The sequence below is a fragment of the Panthera tigris genome, chromosome A3 (genome assembly GCF_018350195.1).
Source record: "Panthera tigris isolate Pti1 chromosome A3, P.tigris_Pti1_mat1.1, whole genome shotgun sequence".
NCBI classification, from domain to species: Eukaryota; Metazoa; Chordata; class Mammalia; order Carnivora; family Felidae; genus Panthera; species Panthera tigris.
The window spans coordinates 78,824,013-78,847,409 of record NC_056662.1 but is presented as its reverse complement, the minus strand read 5'-3'; the positions used below and the strand labels follow the sequence as shown (position 1 = coordinate 78,847,409).

Here is a 23,397-nt window from a genome sequence, read left to right as displayed (position 1 = left end):
CAAAACCACCAAAAGACAGGCCAAGGACTGGGAGAAATATTTGGAAATTATGTATCTCATAAAGAGCTTATGTCCAGAATATGCAGGAACTTTTACAACTCAGTAGTAATTTAGCAAAGAGAGAAGATACACAAATGAATGATAGCACATGAAAAGATGCTAAAACATCATTAGTCATTAGGGAAATGAAAATTAAAAAAAATACTTGTTTATTTGAGGGACTCCTGGGTGGCTCAGTTGGTTAAGCATCCAACTCCTGATGTCAGCTCAAGTCATTGTCTCACAGTTTGTGAGTTTGAGCTTACACAGAGCACAAGTGAGTTTGAGCACAGAGTAGAGCCCCTTGTGTGACCGGATCCCCCAAATGGGAGATCATGATCAGAGCCAGAATCAAGAGGGACACTTAACTGACTGAACCACTTAGGTCTCTTACCAAATGAAAATTTTTAACTTTTTTTTTTTTTTTAATGTTTATTTATTTTTGAGACAGAGAGAGACAGAGCATGAGTGGGGGAGGGGCAGAGAGAGAGGGAGGCACAGAACTGGAAGCAGGCTCCAGGCTCCGAGCCATCAGCCCAGAGCCTGACGCAGGGCTCGAACTCACGAACCGTGAGATCGTGACCTGAGCTGAAGTCGGACGCTCAACCGACTGAGCCACCCAGGCGCCCCGCAAATGAAAATTTTTAAATCACAATGAGATTCTACTGCACACCTATTAGAATGGCTGAAATTAAAAAGAGTGACCCTGCTGATGTATTCTGGGGATGTAGAGGAACAGGAACTGGTACTCTAATAAACTATTGTTGGGAATGTAAAATGGCACAAACATTTTGGAAAACAGTTTGGCAATTCTTCAGATGTTAAATACACATTTATCTTGTGACTCACCAATTCCAGTTTACCGAAGAGAAAGGAAAGCATGTGTCCATATAGACTTGTTACACAGATGTTTATGGCAGCATCATTCATATTAGCCAGAGCCTGGAATCTCTCAAATGTCTATTAACTGTTGAATATAACCAAAATGAAGTATTTCCATATATACTGTAATTAAAATGAATACTATATGTGCTTTGATATTGATGAACCTCAAAACATATTTTGGTAAGTGAACAAATTCAGATGTAAGGCTACACAAATTGTATGATTCCATTTACAGAAATTTCTAGAAAAGGCTAATTTATGTGGATGCAAAAATGGATTAGAGCTGAGGAATGTGATAGGAATTGTAATTAGGTATGAAGGAATGTTTTAAGGTGGTGGAAGTGCTTTAAACATTAGTGTTGATGGTTGTACAATTCTTGTTTCAATGAAATCAATGTGTATGTACAATTAAATAGGGAAATTTCATGGTAAAGCTGTTCAAAAAAACAAGCATTTTTACTTATTAGAACCAGTGAAAATCTATTTAGCTTGGCACACAAAGCCTAAATTATTACACTAGAATCTTTGCATTTAGTTGAATGTTGTAGGTAAATCATCTTTGGTACAACTTTTTAAATGTAGGGGTATAAAACATTATACAGAAGGTAATTTAGAATAATGTTTCTTGGCTATAAAATTATTCCAAGAAAATTATCTTTATGCTTAATTTGAGTTTCAAGCATTTATATATAGTTCACTTGACATGTGAAAAACATAGTTACTAGAAATAATGAAGAGACTATGAGAAGAAAACTCTTCTTAAACTTTAGTCTTATCAATCTCTAAGCAACACTGCAGCTCACAAAGCAACTGTTGTGTTAATCTTGTATTGTTTTTATTTTGTGGTGTAAAAATAAATTGTTACACTTTACTTTGGATTTGTTAACATTACGAATGCTATAATTCACAATTTCAGTCAGTTGCATTCCTCTATAGTGTGTTGTATTTCATCCCTTCAGGACCTGCAGTTCATAAACATCAATTCAACAGTAATGCTGTGACAGACATTAATTTGGATAACGTTTGCAAGAAAGGAAACACTTTGTTGTGGGATATAGTTCAAGATGATGATGCGGTAAGTTACTTAATAGAATGAAAAGACTACAAAATTACACCAAAATGCAAACAGGATAAACTAACTTTACGTATATACATTTTTTGTAGGTTAATCTTTCTGAAGGATTAATAAATGAAGCAGAGAAGCTTCTCTGTTCCTTAGTATGTTGGTTTACGGATAGACAGATTCGAATGAGATTCATTGAAGGTTGCCTTGAAAATTTAGGAAACAACAGGTAAATGGGAATTTAAAAAAAATTTATATAGTAAAGTTCCTTTTGTGTATTCTTTACTGACTATGGTATGTTGGATTCATAGCATTTAATGAAACATTACCAACCAAAATTTTTGTTTTTTTTTTTTAAGTGTGGTTTTCTTACTAGGTTCGAAGATTTTTTACCTCATAGGGTTCTTTTTTTTTTTTTTTTTTTTAAATTAGACCTTCTTTTTCGGCACTTGTGACACCCTTGATTAGATATCCTGCAACAGAAACAAAGTAATAATAACAATACTTTCTTCTTGATTCTGGAAACATAGTGGTAACTGCTGTGTTTTCAAATTTTAGTTAAATGTTCTTGAGCTGTTTCATATATAAAACAACCTAAATAAGATAAATGAAGTTAAACTTAAGTGAAATGCAAACATTTTGATAATGGCATTGTTCTTCCATCTGGGTCGATCTTTTATGTCTTGACTTGTGTCATGCATAAAGAATTAGGCTGGGGGTTTTTTCTAGTTTGAATTCTGCCATGTACTTCTTACTTGGGCTAAGATGATTACCGCAATTTTTGATTTTCAGTTCTTTTTCATTGGTATAGTTTCAGGTTTCTTTTCTCTTATACTGCTTTGGTAATGCCATCTCTGTTATAGGGCATTCACTTACTAATTGAATGTATTGTATTCTGTTCTGTTCATACAATGTTTTCAGCACCCTCTGCCTAAGCCTGATACAAATATTTAATTTTACTGAATGCTTTAATAAGCTTTAAAGTTTAAATGCTATAAACTTTTTTTTAAAACTCAGTTGAATTAGAAAAAGTATGTGTGACAGTTTCTGCTTTTTCTTTTAAACGGTTATATAGTTTGAACAGTTTCTTCATGCAGGTATAAGAAACCACTTAATAAATAGACCTCTGTTAGCACATCAGTTACATCACTTGACATACATTCTTTAAAAGGAATGCTTTTAATGGCTAGATTAATTTTTTTTAATTTATGTAGGTAGTATAGCAGTTAATTTTAAAATGTTAATTGTCTTTTAGACGTCTTTGTGAAACCAGTAAACGGTTTTTTTAAGTGGTTGTGACAGTCTATATTTCCCATATGTGCATCTGCATACCCTAAGACCCAGCAGTTCCACTGCTAATTCCAGCAGTTCCACTGCTAAGTATGTGCCTTACAGAAAGACATCCAGATGATTGCCAAAATGCACATTCAAGAATGTCCGGGGGCACCTGGGTGGCTCAGTTGGTTGAACGTCTGACTTCAGATCAGGTCATAATCTCACGGTTCGTGAGTTTGAGCCCCGCGTCGGGCTTTGTGCTGACAGCTCAGAGTCTGGAGCCTGCTTCGGATTCTGTGTGTGTCTCTCTCTCTGCTCCTCCCCTGCTCACACTCTGTCTCTCAAAAATAAATAAAGATTTAAAAAGTAAAGTAAAAAGAAAAGAATGTTCATAGGCGGGGTGCTTGGAGTGGCTCAGTCTGTTAAGCATCCAACTTTGGCTCAGTTTGTGATCTCACAGTATGTGAGTTCAAGCCCCACATCGGGCTCTTTACTGTCAGTGCAGAGACCACTTCTGATCCTCTGTATCCCTCTGTCTCTCTGCCTCTCTCACCCCCCCCACCCCCAAAAGAAATAAATAAATAAACAAACAAACAAACAAACTTAAAAAGAAAGTTCATAGTAGCATTATTCAAAATAACTGAATAGTCTTTATATAGCTATCCAAGTGTCAAAAAAGAGTAGAAAGGAAAACTAAATGGTGGACTCTTTGTTGAATGACATTATAGCAGTAACATTGAATGAACTACAGCTGCATGGAATAGTATGGATGAACTTCACAGATACAATGTTGAGTGTAATAAGCCAGATATAAGAGAGTGTATCACTGTTACTCTATTTATGTAAAGTTTAAAAACAGGAAAATGATTGTATTTAGTAGTCAGGATAATGGTTACTATTGGGTTATGTAGTGACTAGAACAGAGGCACAATGAAAGCCAGATGTATGTTGGTAATGATTTATTTCTTGATGGGGGTGCTCATCATACAGATATGTTCACCTCCTATTCTCAGTTATTAGGTATACACTTTTTCCATGTATACTTCAGTAAGAGTGTGTGAAATATGAAACATCATGCAGCCTTGAAAGATTTTTTTTTAAAGATCATATCAGGGGCGCCTGGGTGGCGCAGTCGTTTAAGCGTCCGACTTCAGCCAGGTCACGATCTTGCGGTCCGTGAGTTCGAGCCCCGCATCAGGCTCTGGGCTGATGGCTCGGAGCCTGGAGCCTGTTTCCGATTCTGTGTCTCCCTCTCTCTCTGCCCCTCCCCAGTTCATGCTCTGTCTCTCTCTGTCCCAAAAATAAATAAAAAAACGTTGAAAAAAAAAATTAAAAAAAAAATAAATAAAGATCATATCAATATAGAGGCATATAATTACAGGCTTGTCTGTTAAAAATTGCAAGCAATATGTGAGACTATAAAATGGTTAATTTTGAGAGAATTGAGTACTTTTTTTCTTCCTTATGCTTTTTGATTTTCTTATTTTTCCACAGTCATCACATCATTTAAAAGTAGGAAAACTTAAAAGGGACAGAAGGAAAAATAAGTGTGTAAAACGGAAAATAGTCAATCTGGATTTTTTATTAAGCTTTAATTTGTCCACTCCCAGATTAGTTGAAATTAAAGCATTTTTCCTTTGTTCAGTTCCTGTATCCTGATACAGTTACTTAATTAATGCTTTATTGAGTATGTTGTAAACATGATTACTGTGTTGCATTTAATTTTGCCCTCAAACTTGACTCTTCAGATGGTTGCTGTATCATGCTAGTTTTGTAGTGAACGATAGTCATATGTGATAATATTTAGAGCATAATGGCATTTTTTAGCATAGGAAATACACACCACATCCAGTGTATACCAGTTAAACTTACCAACATTATTATGCAAGTTGAAAAATTTTTGTGCATCATTGGTCTGGGTTTCTTGATAAACCAGTGGTTTTCAGTGGGAGTGATCCCCCCCCCCCCCCCCCCCCGGCAATATCAACCAAGATATTTTTTGGTCATTAACACTAATGAATGGTATTAGATGTATTACTACAGGCCAGGGACGCTGCTAAATATCCATCAATGCAGAGAACAGCCTCTCCACAACAAAAGGATTACCTGGTCCAAAATAGTCAGTAGTGGCATCTGAATTATAGAAACCCTAAAGAATATAAGAATTCTTTTTCAAATCTAGCCCCTGGGTTTACCATCAGAAAGGAGTGTTGTATAAGGATGCTAATATTAATGGTAAAGCTCTTCCTTATGTTGAAACAAATGGGCCGCTGCAACCTTATTTATCATTTTCCTGACATTTGACAAAAGAACACAGAAGTCTACTTCTTGGTGATGTCAGTTTTTTATGTACTTAAGGAAGGTTTATCTTTTTATTTTCTCTGTACTAACTTTTATATTTTCTTTGCAGTTCCTTACATGGTTTATAGACCTGTCAGCATTGTTTGTTTTTCCTTTTCTGTGGTCATATTCCAATTTATTTGATAAAATGAATCTAGCTTTTGGGGCACCTGGGTGGCTTTGTTGGTTCAGTGTCTGACTCTTGATTTTGGCTCAGGTCGTGATCTTATCGTTTGTGGGATTGAGCCTTGCATTGGGCCCTGCACTGACATCATGGAGCCTACTTGGGATTCTTGCTTGTCCACATGTGTGCACTCGCTCGCTCTCTCAACTATAAAACATTAAATAAACATTAAAAAAATAAACTTAGCTTTTTTTTTTGAACAGTAATATGGGCCTATTCTCAGGAAGCATAGAGATCTGAAAAAGAAAATTAAAGCCTTCTATAAATCGCCCATAATTCTACCATTTATATGGAACCATTGTAAACACTTTTTTTAGATGCCTTGCCTAGTCTCTGATATGCAGCATGTGTGTGCTTTGTGCACATTTAGCCTCAGGCAGATTGTTTTATAAGACACAGAAGAACATTTCAAGAGTGCAGGAAGTTAAAAGTTACAGAAACACACAGTAGACTGCTTTGCAGAATGTTTTCATAAAGTGAGAGCGTGAGGCAGATGGTACCTCCCACAATGAAAAGTCCATTTCTTTTCAGGCTTGTCTCCAAGGCTGGGTGAGATAAGACTGCTGTCCATTGAGTAGGATGGATTTAGGGGTTGGGTTGTAATCAGCCCCTTTGGTTTTTTATGTTTATTAGAAGGCATTTCCTGTACCTAGGCACCCCCTGAAGATTTGTGTCCTCCCAAGAATTGAATTGAGACTGGAATTCTGTCTCCTATGCTATTCTTGATCCTGTGTATGTACTTTATCACATATGCTTAAAATTTTTGCCTTTGTGTACAAAAGATGTCTTTAGTAAAGTGATCATGTATCAGGGGCCCTGTTTATATAAATAAAGGTTTGTATAATTAACAAATGGATGGTACTATATACTACTTTTGTTTTCTCCTCTATAAAGACTATATTACATATAACATTTCATGTCAACTTTTGGTATATACTATAATTTATAATGACTGAAAAATAATTTTGTAGAATGCATCAGTCTTAAAACATGTAGTCCAGGATTAGGAAAAAATCATTCAAGCATAACTTTGTGAATAACATCAGCAAACGTGTTCATTCTGCTAAGGCAACATAATATTTTATTGGTGGTAATTACAGGAATATCATACTGTTGCCTAGTAATAAGCTTCTGGTAACAGCAGTAACTCTTGGATTGAAGCAAAGAGCTAGGGCATTTTAGGGTAAAACATCTTTTATTAAGTCTAAAATTAGTATCTTGTTACTCTGGATCGTTGAACCATTTTATCCTTAAACACATTGTTGCTTATGATTGTGTTTTGGTATTTGAAATTTTCACCCTTAGAAGAAATTGTGAAATGTAGGTTTAAATATAACAGTCCTTTTTTTTATGTTAAGTTTTGTAAGCATATCACCAATCAAAACTGGGCAAAAAAGTTGATAAGTCAGTTTAGCATGTAGTTGTTACAGGAAAAAATCTACAGTATAATTTTAATTGTACAGGTTGGTGTATATCTTGTGACAAAATTTTAACATTGAAATATAAATTATTATCATCACCAAATTGTCTTCTCTGATTTTGTAACTATGTTAATAATGTTCAGTCTGTAATCACTTTATATCATTTTTTCCTTTTAAATTTAGCAGTTTAAATAAAAAGTATTATTTTGGGATTATTCAGATCATTTGATCCAGATTTGGTCATTTCTTAGAAACTATTAATAGTGCTTTAAATGTATGTATTTTATGTTCTTAGGAAATTAAAAAAAATTTTTTTAATGTTTATCTTTGAGTGAGACAGAGCGTGAGCGAGGGAGGGGTAGAGAAAGAGGGAGACCAAGAATTCACAGCAGGCTCCAGCCTCCGAACTGTCAGCACAGAGCCCAATGCAAGCCACAAGATCATGACCTGAGTGAAAGTCACACACTCCACTGACTGAGTCACCCAGGCACCCTGATCAACTTTTAAAGAAATGTTTTAGTCCTATAAAATGTAATCTCTCCCTGATAACTCACAGTTTATAAATTGTCCTATTTTTCTGCACTCCTATTTTTGGTTATTCAGTTATATGAACCATACCATTATCCATCCACTCATCTAAACCAGTATCCACTCAACCCCTGGCTCCCTATGCATTATTGTCAAGCAACATTACATTTCATGAAATGAAAACATGTTTATTGTAAAAAATTTGGAAAGTAAATTTAAACAGTCTAAACCTTTAACACCATTGACTGCAAGAAATAATAAGATTTTCAGAAAATATATACCTATTGCACACTATAAGACTTGTCAATGTCTTCATAAAGTAAGATATATCTCTTTCTAGATTTTGTTTCTTTGTATTTCAAAACCATTGTTAAAATCACTGGGCAAACAATTTTGAAATTTGCTTTTGTGATTTTAGATGAAAATTTTGTAGCTATGTTAATTTTCAGTCTGTAATCAGACTGAAATTTTTTTTTCTTTGTGATATCTCTTACTGATTTTATGCTTATAAAACCTCAGGTCAAGTTAATATGTATCTTTTCATTCTATTTTTTTATATCTTAATTTTTCTAAAATTTTGTCAAGAGCTTTTAGATAAAAAATCTAAAATTGATTGCTCCTGATTCTCCATGGTCCATTTTTCCAATTATCATTATTGTGCAACTTGTTGAAAAATATTAAAAAGTTTAATGTTAAAAAACACACTTAAATATTTAAATGTTTTTAAATATTTAAAGAATATTTACTTGACACTTAGTGGATATTAGTCACTTACTGTCTCCATGACTCAATTATGTACTCCTTAATCTGTACCAGTGTGGTTTTGATCCTTTAACATTCTATTAATATGCTGTTTCTTTCGTCATCTGTTGGTATTTTTTTTCTGTCCTCATCCTTCATGACTGTATTAGTATTTTACACTTGCTCTTCCTCCTTCCTTGAAAATCTTGCCTTTAAGTTCTTTGCTAGATCATTATTTTAGATAATCTATATTCATTGTGCACCATACGCAGGGTTTTTAAATGAATAAGACAGTCATTGCTCTCATCAAGCACATAGTAGTGGTAGACACATTAAATAAGGGATTATTCGTTAGGTGATGATGAATGAAAGAAAATTGGGAAGGAATAAAGAGGTTTCCTTGGGCAGTGGAAGAGTGTTGAGGGTTCATCCTCTGTTGACAGTTGAGGAAACTTGAATAAAGCCAGGGAAGGAGTTGTGCACTAGGGATAATAAAGAGGAAAATTGGAAGGAAATTCCGTTAGACTGATAAGAGAAATGGGTCAGATCACACACGGCTTTGTACTCCCAATGTAATGCAAAAAGATAATGCATTTCTCCAATTTTGGGTTTTTATTCAGAAACAAGAAGTGTTTGGGGTATCTGGCTGGCTCTGTTGGTAGAGCCAGAGTCGTGATCCAGGTTGTGAGTCGTAGAGCCAGGTTGTGAGTTCAAGCCCCATGTTGGTCATGGAGCCTACTTAAAACAAAAACTAACTAACTAAAAAAAAAAAAAAAAAAAAAAAGAAACAGGAAGTTTTCTTTTCTAATTTCTCCTACTTGGTATTTACCATGTTTCTCTTCCATTCTGAAGTGCAGCCCTACACTCTGATTTTCTTGGTACTCTTCTCAAAAAGAGTAGGCATTTTGGGGAACTTAACTTATATGGCATACTTTGCTCTTTTTAAAATTTTTTTCATGAAGTAAGATAAGCCTTAAAAAAAATTCACTATATCATTGGAGTTTGTCCTGCTTCTTTTAAGGCTCATGCAGCCGACCTCCTTGCCTATTGAGACTTCTGGGATGTGTGCATCTCTATCTTCCCTGTACCCCTTTCTTTCAGAAGATAAACACTCTCAGATCTACTTAAAGTTGTAGAGTGATTTCATAATCCGTTTTTTGCTCCTTCATACTTGAGGTATATGGTTTGTTTCCATTGTTAACATGGCTCATAATGCAGTGATTTTCAACTTGGGTGCAGATCATACTAAGTGAGAATTAAGGAGAAAAGGATAATTTGCATAGTTTAAAAAATGCTCTCTATATTCTTGCTGCTCAGAATGTGGTTCACAAACCAGTTTGAGTATCACTTGGGAGGTTAGAAATGCAGAATTTCCGGGGCGCTTAGGTGACTCAGTCAGTTGAGCATCCGACTTTGGCTCAGGTCATGATCTCACGGTTATTGGGTTCGATCCCCACATCAGGCTGTGCTGACAGCTCAAGCCTGGAGCCTGCTTTGGATTATCTGTCTCCTTCTTTCTCTGCCCCTCCCTGACTTGTGCTCTGTCTCTCAAAAATAAATAAATGTAACAAAAAAGTAAAAATAAATTTTAAAAAAAGGAAATGCAGAATTTCTTACCTCAGACCTGCCAATCAGAATTTGCATTTTAACAAAATTCCAGGTGAATCAGCGCACATTAAATTTTGAGAAGCCCTGTTCTAGGTAACTTACTTACGCTGCTCGTCCCTATTTTCCTTGATTAAGTTCTCAGAAGTACCCATGACTTCTTAATTTTTTTTTTTTTTTTGTTCATGAAAGTATTCTTTATTTTTAAATGCTCTTCATTTGTTTTTCTGCTCAGGTATTTATAGTGTATTTTACTTTATTTTAGATTGGGATTTTAAAATGGGTTTCTTGCCCTACTGTATAAAATAAATTTAAACTTTAAGGAAAATTTTTTCAATGTTATATAAGAAATATAGTTATAATGTAAAGTTCATTAAAGTCCTTTTGTATTTAAGATTTTTAATAGCTGTATTTCTGTAAAAAGCTAGAATTAGCAATAGTATCTAAAATTGTTTTATCCTATAAATACCTGTTTTTGCTGTTTCAGATCAGTAGTAATTTCACTTCGTCTTCTTCCAAAATTGTTTGGTACTTTTCAGCAGTTTGGAAGCAGTTATGATACACATTGGATTACAATGTAAGTAAATAAAAGAAACAAAAGTATTCATTTAAAATTTGTTTGATTATCATAGTCATCAAAGTCCCATGGAGATTTTATTACTATCAGGAAGAAAATCTGACTTTTGTTTTCTTTGTAGTTTAAGAAAAATCCTGTAGCAAGTAGTGCTCTAATTTTAGGGTGAAGTTTTGTAGTATATCTGCCAAAGTAAAGGACTCCTGAAACAAGAGACACACTAAAATAAACAACGTAGGGTGCCTTTTATTTTTCTCATTACTAGGAATTGATTATAGACACTACATCATGTTAGGGATAATTTCGACACCACCCTGTTACTCTTTCACATTTACAGAGAATTTAGGATTAATGAATGTTAAAGAATGTTTTCAAGGGTAAGTAGTTTGATGTGAAATTAGTCCAAGCTTTGGTAATATTCTTGAGAAAGTTGGCTAACAGGAATTTCATTAATCTGTAAGAATGTGTTTATTTGCTTTATTCAAAATAGACTTTTGGAGAGATTTCAGGGACATTTAGATTTTAGGAAAAATCTATTGAGGGATTCATTTTTGAGGTCAAATAAGATAACTTTTTACCTAATTTCTTCTCACATCTAAGATTAGCTGTTAACAGCACTTGTTTGCTTTCAAAGTGAATATCATTTAGAAAAATTCTTAAGACTTCATGGTAGTTCTAAATAGGATGAAGCCCTCAAAGCCCTTGCTGTTTTTTGCTCTTTTAAATGAGATCTATTTAACCTGAACCTCTATTAAAAAAAAAAAAAATCCTCTACTTTTAGTTAATATTATGACTCTAGTGACAATTTAATTTGTAAGTATAGGGAAGGTCTTTCAAAAACTTAACAGAGGCATAGGGAAAAGCATTTCGCATACTTTAAGTATAAGAAGAATGTGAATCTAGTTTCATTGACTCTTCGAATAGTTTTTAAATGGTTGAATGATAGAATTCTGATGTATTAAAAGGGATTTTACTTGTAGCTAACCTGGGTAAGTTGGTGACATATTTGAGATGTCATTTGAAGAGATGTATATTAAGGAATAACAAAGAATTACATCTTACAGAAGTGGGAAACTTTGTATGGTCAGTTACTTAACAGGTACCTGAACCTAAGTGTATAGAGTTAACCCTTTTAGCCTAGTCCTTAAATTAATTGTAAATAAGCTCAGTTGATGGCATTTCACAGGGTTTCCCTCCTGAAGACTGGATCCTACATCTTCAATGGATCACTTAAAAAGAACTCTGAGCTCCTGGGGTTAGTTGGCAGCAATAATAACAAAAAAAATCCTGTGAATTTATGTGCAGCAGCACTCAACATTTGGTATATATTATCTCTTAAATTCTTATGGCCCATATTTTACAATTGGAAATTGTTATTCCTTATCCACTTAGTAAATCTTCGGGTAACCAGCAAACAGACTTCAAAAGCTTAGGTTACTTGCCCAAAGCCATGCTGCAAGTGTATTGGAACTGGTTTCAAACCTGAGGCTTACTGGATGTTTTCTGTGTTAACTTCACCTTCATCAAGGGATTGTAAAGGCGAGAGTAACTTATTTTGAAAAGAGGGCTATGGCAAAAATATGTAAATTTTATCAGAAGTTTTGGAATTTTAATACTTCCGTACATTTTAGCAGATACATTGGTAGTATTATGTGAAATGCATTCTGTTAGTTACGGATGCTGTGGACCCTGGGCTCTGTGATTGTATTTATCACTTTTCTTTTTTTATTCTAGTGTTTGTAGGTTATTTTGGAGTTTAATACCTGATTTTTTTTTTTTTTTTAACAAATACTCCACAATAACAAAGAAAAATCAAGTGACTTAGTAAGGTTATGTTGTATGTGTACTCTATGCCAGGCATTCTGCTAAATTCTAAATAATGACCAAGGCACATAGTCCATTCTTGTATGGACTGAATCCTACTTTTTTTTAATATTAACTCACATTAGTCATTTATAATTAACACTTGTCAGACATTTTATCCTCTTCATAGAGATTGAATATTTTGAGATTAAAAAACAATAATGGGGGCGCCTGGGTGGCTTGGTCGGTTGAGTGTCCGACTTCGGCTCAGGTCATGATCTCACAGTCCGTGAGTTTGAGCCCTGCGTCGGGCTCTGTGCTGACAGCTCAGAGCCTGGAGCCTGTTTCAGATTCTGTGTCTCCCTCTCTCTGTGACCCTCCCCGCTTCATGCTCTGTCTCTCTCTGTCTCAAAAATAAATTAAAATGTATAAAAAAAATAATAAAAATAAAAAAAAACAATTAAAAAAAAACAATAATGACATTTTAATTCATAAAAATTAAGACCTATTGCTTTGTATCTTTCACAGTTTAAATATAAATAGAACCTGTAAATTTTTGGTAATTAGAAGAATTTTTAGATCTATATTTTTTTCTTTCCTAGAATAGATTTATTCTCTTCCCCTATGCCTTTAAAATTACTTTTGCTTTCGTTTGGGACAGGTGGGCAGAAAAAGAACTGAACATGATGAAGCTTTTCTTTGATAATTTGGTATACTATATTCAAGCTGTAAGAGAAGGAAGACAAAAACATGCACTGTAAGTATTTAACTAGGTTAGTTATGTTTAAATACTGATTGTCTTTTCTCTGAAAGATAATGTCCCAGTACTTTTATTCCTTTTCTTTCATATAGTAAATAAATGTGATGAAAATTTTAGTTGTAAAAATTTTAAGAGAAAGAAAGGCTCTTTTTTGTTTTAGTTGGAGAATTTTATAACGTTATTTCTATAATTTTTACCCTTAGGGACATGTAGGTTGTATAACTTTTGGGGGTTGATTAACCTTCACTGTTTAGTTCTGTTCAAAGTCATTGTTTTCAGGAATTAAAAATTAACTCCCCGCCCCCCTCCCCCACCATCAGCAATATCCTTGTGTTACTATATTAGGGCATTGATGCTGAAATTTTAAAATATTTCATCATTATGTGACTTTGGATAAGAATTGGTAGAAATGGTTCAGTGGTATAATGGTATTTAAAGCTTCTTACAGGGACATGTCTGCCGAGAAGGAAACGTAAAATTCAGAAGGCTTCTGCTTATTAGTCAATTGGTGGAGATTGATGGCTAAGTTGAGAAAACCAGTTTAATGTCAATATCAGCTAGCATTAGTATTTATTGAGAAAATATTGATGTAGAAGACTTCCACATAGATGAAAACTGAGCAGACTGTTCAGAAAATTCATTCACCTTTAAGGCGTACTTACCTCCAAAATTGAATTATTTTTCCCCATAAATCCATTCTGTTTCCAGATTTTACTATGTCCTTCAGAGTCCCACCATCCTCTCAGTCACCTGACACTTGGAGACTTTGGGGCCTTTTTTGTTGTTGTTCGTGTTGCTCTGTCATTTCCAAACATGAGAGATGATGATGATAAAAATAGCAGTGTTCATTGATGTTTACTATGTGCCAGATACCATTTAAGTATTAACTTCACGATATGCAACAACTCATTTGAGGTAGGCAGACTCATTTTAAAAATGAGAACATTTAAGCTATGAGATGATAAGTAACTTGCCCAAGGTCACACATTTTATAAATAGTGGCACCAAGGTTATAATTCATTTCATAAATACATTTTATAAATACTGGAATAGTCTGCTTTCTCTAATATTCTTGAGTTCTGCATTATAACTGTCGTCATTGTCTAGTTATTTTAGTGCTAAAATATATCCCATGTCTTTTCACAAGTTGACATTCCCACAGACACTGTTCCAGGCCTATTTTCCAACCTCTGGATCAGGCTTCTTGCCTCATTCTCCCCTATGCTCATTAATTCCTTATCCTTATTTTATTAGGAATGTAATACAGTACTGGAAGAAAGTACCTGGGCTTTTAAATCATACAGACCTGAGTTTAGATTATGAGTGTATTGTTTTGACATTATTTTGATTAGTTCCCTCCCTAATAGACTCGAATTATTTACCTCATGAGTTTTTTTAAGAATTAAATGAAATAATTTAGTAAGTTGCACCTGGCACATAGGTTATCTATAAAGTATAGTTACCTGACTAAAACAAACTATGGTATAAAACAGACAAAGTTGCCCTTTACCCTCATCTAGATTCTTCACCGTATAAAAAATAAATTTCCAGTTTCTTCAGCCTAGTATTTTTGGCACTCTAAAATCTAAACTCAACCAATGTTTCCTGTTTTATTACTCAGTGATTTTTTTTTTTTAGACATCCTATTCTATAAGCCTGTCAAATTATTTCTGAAATACCTCCTTAAATTTATTCTATAGCTTTGTTTACAAAGTTATCTCTACACAAGATGCATGTCTTTAAGTGCTATTAAAATTCTAAGTGTTCTTCATAGTCTGTATCTTCCTTTTAATTCTTCTTGAAGCAGAGGTTGAAAATAATCATGGTTTCCTGAATCTGAGCATCTCCATAGATCTGTAAAAACCACAAGAACAACAAGAAGCAGAAATAAAACCACACATGACCCACATCTTGAGCATCTTTAGGAGACAGAATTCAAGTTACTTGTCAGTAGAAAAATGCTAAGTTACAAAAGAACTTTCACCACAGCTATAAGCCTGTGGGCTTGAAGAGCAGGGATGGGAGGCTTAAGAAAGGCGTGTGGAAGACAAGACATAGGTGAATCATCCTCAGAAAGAGAAGGTCCAACATTAAGTGCCAAAAAATAAACACAGGTCTAAGTCTTATTAGTTCATAGCATTGTGTACAGGGAAGTTGCTCACTTTGTTAGTGGAATGATAGGTAGATCATCATATAAGCATTGCTTTTGTGGTGAAAAAGGTAAATAGTGGAGTGGTGCTCTCTGGAGATGAGTTTTATACTTAGGGTACACAGTATCCTTCCAATCCTCCAGTCTGCCTTGTTGCCTGGCATCTTAAGGAGAATAAAACCATAGAGAGATGTTATCTGGCCTGTTTTGATAGAACTCCCTTGTTCCATCAGGCTGTAGAACAGAGTTGTACATTTGCTACCCTTTGTTAAAGCATACTGACCTCTTGAGTTTGTGGCCCATTATTTTCTAATTGTTCAGTAGGAATTTTAGTAGGCAATTGAGGTAGGCAATTAGGATTAGTAGCATTCCTACTACTAAGATGGTCACCTAGGATGAAAAGATTCTTGTGGTATGAAAGCTTTCCCAAATAGACATGTTACATATTTCTCAAATCCAGTGGCCTCTCGAGAAAATCTATCTGCATCAATATTGAGGCTACAATTTTTTTTTTTTAAGGTATTAGTTTGCTGCTAAAGTTTCATGCCATTAGGGAGATTATTTTTGTCCTATATTTCCTGTAATGTCAGAAGCCATGGACATGCCCATGAGAAGATTTCTGTATTAATACTATCTTTGTTTTGCATTTCAAGAAATTTCCTGCTGGCGATATCAGTAGCCAGTGAGACCCTGACAGAGCAGACAGAGTCCTTTGAAGTGTGGAGCCAGTGGCTCTACTATGGAACCTGAAGAAGAGAGGACAAAGGGACTGGGTCCATGCCTTCTAGGGTTCTGGGTCCGTTACTCTGAGTTGTATGTATAGAAGAAGGAAGTATTCAGGAAATGAAAACACTTTGTACAGGACAAGACTTCATTTCCCCTTTATGTCTGTGACCAATGCCCCCCCCCCAGACTCAGGCTCAGAGAAGTATGGTAACTTACTTAAAATCACAGAACTGATGGATGATACAACTCGAATTTGAACCTGTACTCCAAGCCTTCTGCTATCAAATCTGTCCTTTTTAGTAGAAGGTTGAGAGCTGTTATGAGCTGTTCTTGAATTTTATCTGGATGGCATTCTGGTCTGTGAGTTGCTTACTGTATTCCCTCCTCCCCACCCAGCCATCTTGCCACATGTACTTTCATCTTCACAAAGGGCACTGTGGCAATAATGACACAAAAGTTGATCTTTTCTTTGCCAACATTAACATGGGACAGTAAGGAACAGCAAAGGTATATCCACCAAACTTAATCTTTAAACCTTAGAAAACCTTAACTTTAAACTTCAACGGTGAATGTAGGATATTTTGAAACCAGCTAATTTGGGAAGCTTTTAAAATTTTGCACTTATTTGAAGGTGATAGGAAATTGATTTAAGCTCTTTGACTCTCTATAACCTGGGATATAGATCAGGGCTCAGACTGGTTGCTGCTGTTTGTTGGCAAAGCAGTTTGGACAGTTCATCCACAACCAGCCTTTGATTTGTAACAGAGAGAGAAGAACTCATGATTGATTTGGGGGGATGGGCTAAATGGGTAAGGCACATTAAGGAAGACAGTTGTTGGGATGAGCACTGGGTATTATATATAGGGGATGAATCATCGGAATCTACTCCCGAAATCATTACTGTACTATATGCTAACTTGGATATAAATTTATAAATAAATAAATTTATTGATAAATAAGTAAATAAATCCCCTCATGATTGATTTAGTTTCATTGATTGGGTGCTCAGATGCCTGTGGGAATTAGAGCATTGTATTACCACAGTTCTCAGGGTTGGTAAAGGAATCCTAAAATGCAAACCTGATGTCAGTCCTCTCTCCCCTCCAACACCCTTCTGCGACCTCCTTTTCCATCCAGAATAATACCACATTCTTCTGTTTGATATTTCAGGCTGGCCACAGTTTGGCCCCTGACTACTGCTTCAGAAGCATCTTCTACCCACCCTTCCTCCCTCACAGACCAACATTTGCTTCTTAAAATACTGTTTCTTTGCATATGCTTACAAACTGAATTCCCAGAGAACCATGTGAAATCACCAACTTAACAAGCCTCCAATTCTTACATTAAGCATTGATTTTGTGCACATGAATTATAATCATTTACATTTGAGGTAACATTCAAAAATGCCAATTTTGTATTAGCTGCATTCTTTATGAACTGGATTTATGGAACTGATACTCGTTAAGCATTTCTTGTTTAAGGAATATAGTGTTATCACTGGCGGGACAGTGATAATGAAACATGCAATTTTTAGATGGAGATGCAGTTTTTTATTTAACTATTCTAATCTATGTGCATATTGCATAATTTCAAAATGGCGTATTTCTTTTGTTCCACTGTTACATTCTTACAAACTTTCTCATCTAATTTAAAAGTATGTTTTCTAATGTTTGCAGATTTTTATAATTTATTAAATAACATAAATCTCAAACATACCATTTGGCTTTATGACTTTTTTTTGTATAACCAAAGTTATATACAGTTGACCTTTGAACAACACGGGTTTTAACTGCATGTGTCCACTTACATGCAGATTTTTTTGATAAATATAGTACTGTATGTGTATTTTCTCTTACAGTTTTCATAGTAACATTTTTTTCTAGCTAATTTTATTGTAAGAATATAGTATATAATAATACATATATAACATACAAACTATGTGTTGATCAACTGTGTATGTTACCAGCAAGGCTTCTGATTACCAGTAAGGTATTAGCGTTTAAGTTTTTGGGAAGTCAAAAGTTACATACAGATTTTTACCTGCATGGGGTTTGGCACCCCTAAACCCCATGTTGTTCAAGGGTCAAGTGTAACTAAAATATTTAATAATTATGATACAAAAGTGGAGTTTTACTTCTTCGGTATAATTTAAGATTAGGGCCATTAAATCTTTAAAAATAATTAAGAAGTAGGATCTTTCAGTTAATTATTTTAATGACTTTTTAAATATAGGTACAGCCATAGTGCCGAAGTTCAAGTTCGACTTCAGTTCTTGACTTGTGTGTTTTCAACTCTGGGATCACCTGATCATTTCAGTAAGCTTTTTAATCAGTCTTTTAATCAGTCTTTTAATCAGTTTTTAGGTCTGTATTGACTCTTGGAAGAGTAGAGTTAAATGTGCTCATGCCTTTAGGTTTCTGTAGTGATTAATTAATATTAATTCATATTCTTAATACCAAATGTCCTCAGTATGTATGGCAATATGAGCATGACCCTGACACATTTTTGCTTCTGTCTCTGAAAATGCCAGTTTCTCAGTGGATAAACAACTCATCTCAAGAACAAGATATTTAGGGTAGGAGAAGATACTGTGTTTAGGAGTATCTGTATTTTTATTTCTTTTAATTGTAGAATCCTTCTTTCACTCTAGTTAGAAACAGCCACTGTCTATGTATTATTATTAGAGGTAATCTTACCCAAATTTGCTTGGCTTCATGGGTGATAGAGACATTTAGAAGACCTTCCTTTTATTTAGATTAATCTCAAATTCAATTTCATTAAAAATTAATCTTAAAAATTAGCCTGGTAAATTCAGGGTGTGGATCATATCTAAATCCACATGCTAAATGTTCTCAGAAGAGAAGAGGAAGCTTGATTTATTTTGGCCAGAGCTCGTTTTCTCTTGCTAGACAGATTGTGTTATTTTTCACCGTCCACACTCTTTCTGTGTGTCCATGTCAACCCAAACCAACCCATACTTGGGTTAGGACATTCCCTTTCTTTAGCTATGGTTAATATGGTCAAACTGTTACAAAGTGTTTTGCTAGCTGAGAGGTGTCATTATGGCTCTCTTAACGTCCACATCTATGCTTGAGATACACTGCTTATTTTACTGTTTAATTTCTTCAAGTTAAGCTCTTTGTAACAAATGCCACTAAAATGATACCACAAGATTATAAAATGAAGACACCTGTTTTTGATAGGAAGCTTTTGTTTCATATTATTAGGTTTTTTATCATACCCATTATGACTGACGATATACAAGAAATAAATAATGTAAAATATAAAAAACCAATCTTATACATGGATAAGTCAGACCAAGACAGATACTGTCCGCAAAAATAATTTCATATGACCTTTAAGTTTCATGTTTATTTAGTATAGATTCTCACTGGAAGCCATTCACTACTCTTACCAGTATTTGAATAATGAATTATTTATTTTGCTCTTCCCATCTCAGGGAGCGTGGTGTAGATTCTTTGTGTATAGTCTTAAAACAGCTACTGTTGAGGTAGAATCAAAGCGAAGACTTCAGTTCTCCCATATGATTAATTGTTCTTCTCTTATTGGCACAGTTCCTTTCAGGGATGATATAGTTATTCCAAAGTTATATTCAGTGAGTGAATACTGATTTAATATACCAATATCTACTTTCTTAAAAAAATTTAGTAAAATCTTATGCATTGCCTATTGAATGTGAATTGGTGATTTCAGTCATTTATGAATACACTTCTGTTTTATCATATAGTTTACTGTAATTAACCTGGATACTGTTTTTTTGTTTTTTGGCTTTTTTTTTTTTTTTTACAACTCTTTTCTTCTTAATTATTGAATGTATTTTAAATTAGATACTAAAGTTGGTTCTGGATTTTTTGTTGTTATTTTTTAATATTGTCTCCCAGGGGTATAAATTCTTCAACCTGTATGGTTATGTGAGAAACTGATAGATACCTATTTTCTGATCAGATTCTGTAGACTGATACTGCTACTAGGTAAATATTTTCTGAAGCCTTTTTTTTCTGTTCTGGATCTCATCTACTTTTCCCAAGAAAGAGGTTTCTTATGATTGTACCGTATTTTCCCATCCTTTCTGATTCGGGAGCAACCCAGGCTTTGGAACCCTTTATGATATACTTTAAAAATCCCTGTGATGCTTTTATTCTACCCTTTCAGATTTTCTCCTTTATCCACATTCATATATGTGATTGCTTATAATACCTTCTTTTTGGTTCTGAGCCTTTCTTTTGCCTTCTTCCTGCCAGACTTTGGAATCATTTAATACTTGGGTCAAAGTACCACACAGATTTCATTTCATTACATTGGCTTCCCAGCTAATTGAATACCCTGACATGTTGCTGTTTTCTTTTTTAGGCAGTCAATTACATTTTGCTTTATTCATCATACAGATCCTTTTTTTCCCCATAGTTTCCAAAAAATAATGCTCATTGATATTTATTGTTTCTCTTCTATGTGCACAGAATGATCTTTAAACATGATGTGTGTGCACTGTTAACCCTTAAACCTTAGAACTGACTCCTCAGCTTTGAGGATTACCTCACCTTAATCATGTTTATTGTAATACAATGGTATGTCCGTATTACTTATATTTTGCCTTTGAAAGCATAAATTGTGTGAAATCTCTTGTAAGATAATTTTTATAAAATGCTATAAAATATCTCCTTGATATTTTTGCATATAGTGGTGCTTCTAGTACATTGAATTAGGACTAAAACATTGTATGTACCATGATTCAAAATTTGTAATTTTTATCTAGGGTTAAGTTTAGAGCAAGTCGACATTTTATGGCATTGTTTAGTAGAAGATTCTGAGTGTTATGATGATGCACTTCATTGGTTTTTAAATCAAGTTCGAAGTAAAGATCAACATGCTATGGGAATGGAAACCTACAAACATCTTTTCCTGGAGAAGGTAATTTTATTTCTTGACAGTTTTATTGTTTATGTTCTTTTTCCACATTTCCTTTTTATCTCTTGAAATACAAATTCTGTAATGTTCATTTTTTCCTCTTGTGACACAGATTTTTAAAATAGACCTGTACTATTTTTCAGCAGTCCTTACATAATTTTGCCACTTAGGTTTTACTTTAATTTTATCCTCTATAGTCTTTATATTGATATGAATATGAGTAAGAGCTATATTCTCTGAATCTTCCTTAGTTAAATGGCTGTGGTTTTAGCCAGTCCTATGGGAGATACAAGCCAATCTCCAGATTTTTTGTAGATTCCTAGAAAGTCATTTTTAGGAAGCACTGTCATGTCACGTTATTAAAGATATTTTTCTATCCAGTTTTTGTTCTTTTTTATCAGATGCCACAGTTGTTTCAGGTAATAAATTTCCATTTTAATTTTGAAACTGATGATAATAAAGCACTAGACTTTATTTTATATTTATTTTTGAGATTACATAGACTGCAGAATCTCACATTACTTCTGTGGTAGAATTGAATATATATGAATGAGTTTTGGTACATATAAACTAAATCACTTAATAGATCTACTACAAAGCTACACATGACCTTTGGGTATCTTCATTTCACTCCCTGACCTACACACAAACTGTACATGTAGCTACACATCTAATGAATGTATATAGGATAGGTATACAATAAGTGATAAAATGTTTTATTCATGCCCTCTGATTTGGAGCTAGTTATAGATATATCTTAAAAATTGAAACAGATATTAGGTTTCAATTATGACTTGAATAAAATTTTCATTAAATTAGTATCTGTTTTAATTTTTTAAATCGGCACTAAAAATTTGAGCAGATACATTTTCTTCTTCAGTGGTTTCAATAAAATTAACTTTGTTAAATTAAATTTGTTAATCTAAATTCAATAAAATGCATTAATCATCACACTAAACTAGCTTAAATTTTTTTTTTTTTTTTTTTTTTTTTAGATGCCCCAGCTAAAACCTGAAACAATTAGCATGACTGGGTTAAACCTGTTTCAGCATCTCTGTAACTTGGCTCGACTGGCGACCAGTGCCTATGATGGTGGTTCAAACTCTGAGGTATGGATTTAGAACTGTTATTTTATTAGGTCAGCTTAAGGAATTTTTCTTTTATTTCTCAAAGTAGATTACTGAATTATCTTACGTAGTCTACCAAGCAGAGAATTTACTAACTATGAAGACTGTTATTCTTAGGTTTTAAAAAGCTTTATCTTTTGGTTTTAAAAAGCTTTATAAAGCAGATATGGTGATTTTTTTTTAACAATTTCTTTTCATGTTTATTTATTTTGAGAGAGTGAGAGTGAGACAGAGCATAAGCAGGGGAGGGGCAGAGAGTGAGGGAGAGAGAGAACCCAAGCAGGCTCTAGCTGTCGGCACAGAGCCTGATGTGGGGCTCCAAGTCACCAACCATGAGATCATGACCGGAGCCGAAACCAAGAGTCGGACGCTTAACTGACTGACTGAGCCACCCAGGTGCCCCAGATTTGGTGACTTTTTTGTTATCAAAGGTAACCCTGGTTGTGCTTAATGATAACTTATTACACATTCCTTAAAGCAGAAGAGGCAATCTGAGTGTTCTTTTAGTCCCTTAAAAGCTCCTAGATAATATAATCAAGTAGTTTTGTCAGTTTGAAGGTTGATTTGTCTAAAATCTGATTTTTATGCCATTTGTTGTTGCCAGGCTTTTACTTGCTCTTGGACAGCACTATGGAATAGAATCTACCTTAAATCATCTCTGACCATGAGGCATGACCATCCTTTCATGAATGCTCATGAATTGCTAGACTTATTTCTGGCTTACTATTCTGTTTGCCTCATTGGGTGGCTTCTGGGTTTTCTTGAATGCATTAATTCTTAGATTCTCCTAATACAGACTAATTATTTGAAGTCTTCATTGGACGTTCTAGTTTATTAATGCTAGCTTTGATTGAGAGTATGTACTCTCATTTTTCATGAATTTTCATTAGAAATTGAGGCTGTGTTTATAAAGACAGGGAAAACTGATGTTAACCTGTGTGGTAAAGAATAATTTTAATTGGATCTGCAATGCTTTCATAGGATCTTCTTACCTTTTTTCTTTGTTTGAATAGTATTTTTTTTTTTTTTAATATTTTGGTCTTAATTCTTACTTTATACATTTCAACTTGGTAATTTCAGGCAACCAGACAGATCTGTTTTATCTAGGTATTCATTTTCTAATTTTGAGGTAATACTGCTTTGTAAGTGATGATATGAATGCTGAGGCTGTTCAGTTACCTATCAGAAGGGTACCTTGCTTCAGCCTGCCCAACTTTTGAGAATTTTGATTCCACCTTTTCTGTTTTCAGT

The 23,397-nt window shown here is 34.2% G+C and overlaps 1 protein-coding gene across 3 annotated transcripts in view; it reads left to right on the top strand.

The window, feature by feature from the left end:
* The window catches only part of USP34 (ubiquitin specific peptidase 34), a 249,085-nt gene that overhangs the window by 116,078 nt on the left and 109,610 nt on the right, over nucleotides 1–23,397 (top strand). For all 3 annotated transcript variants that reach the window (XM_042981450.1, XM_042981449.1, XM_042981451.1), the window contains 7 exons: nucleotides 1,884–1,999; nucleotides 2,089–2,216; nucleotides 10,569–10,658; nucleotides 13,120–13,215; nucleotides 18,326–18,408; nucleotides 20,868–21,022; nucleotides 22,015–22,128. In XM_042981450.1, coding sequence (XP_042837384.1) covers nucleotides 1,884–1,999; nucleotides 2,089–2,216; nucleotides 10,569–10,658; nucleotides 13,120–13,215; nucleotides 18,326–18,408; nucleotides 20,868–21,022; nucleotides 22,015–22,128 — 782 coding nt within the window. The remainder of the gene's footprint in view (nucleotides 1–1,883; nucleotides 2,000–2,088; nucleotides 2,217–10,568; nucleotides 10,659–13,119; nucleotides 13,216–18,325; nucleotides 18,409–20,867; nucleotides 21,023–22,014; nucleotides 22,129–23,397) is intronic.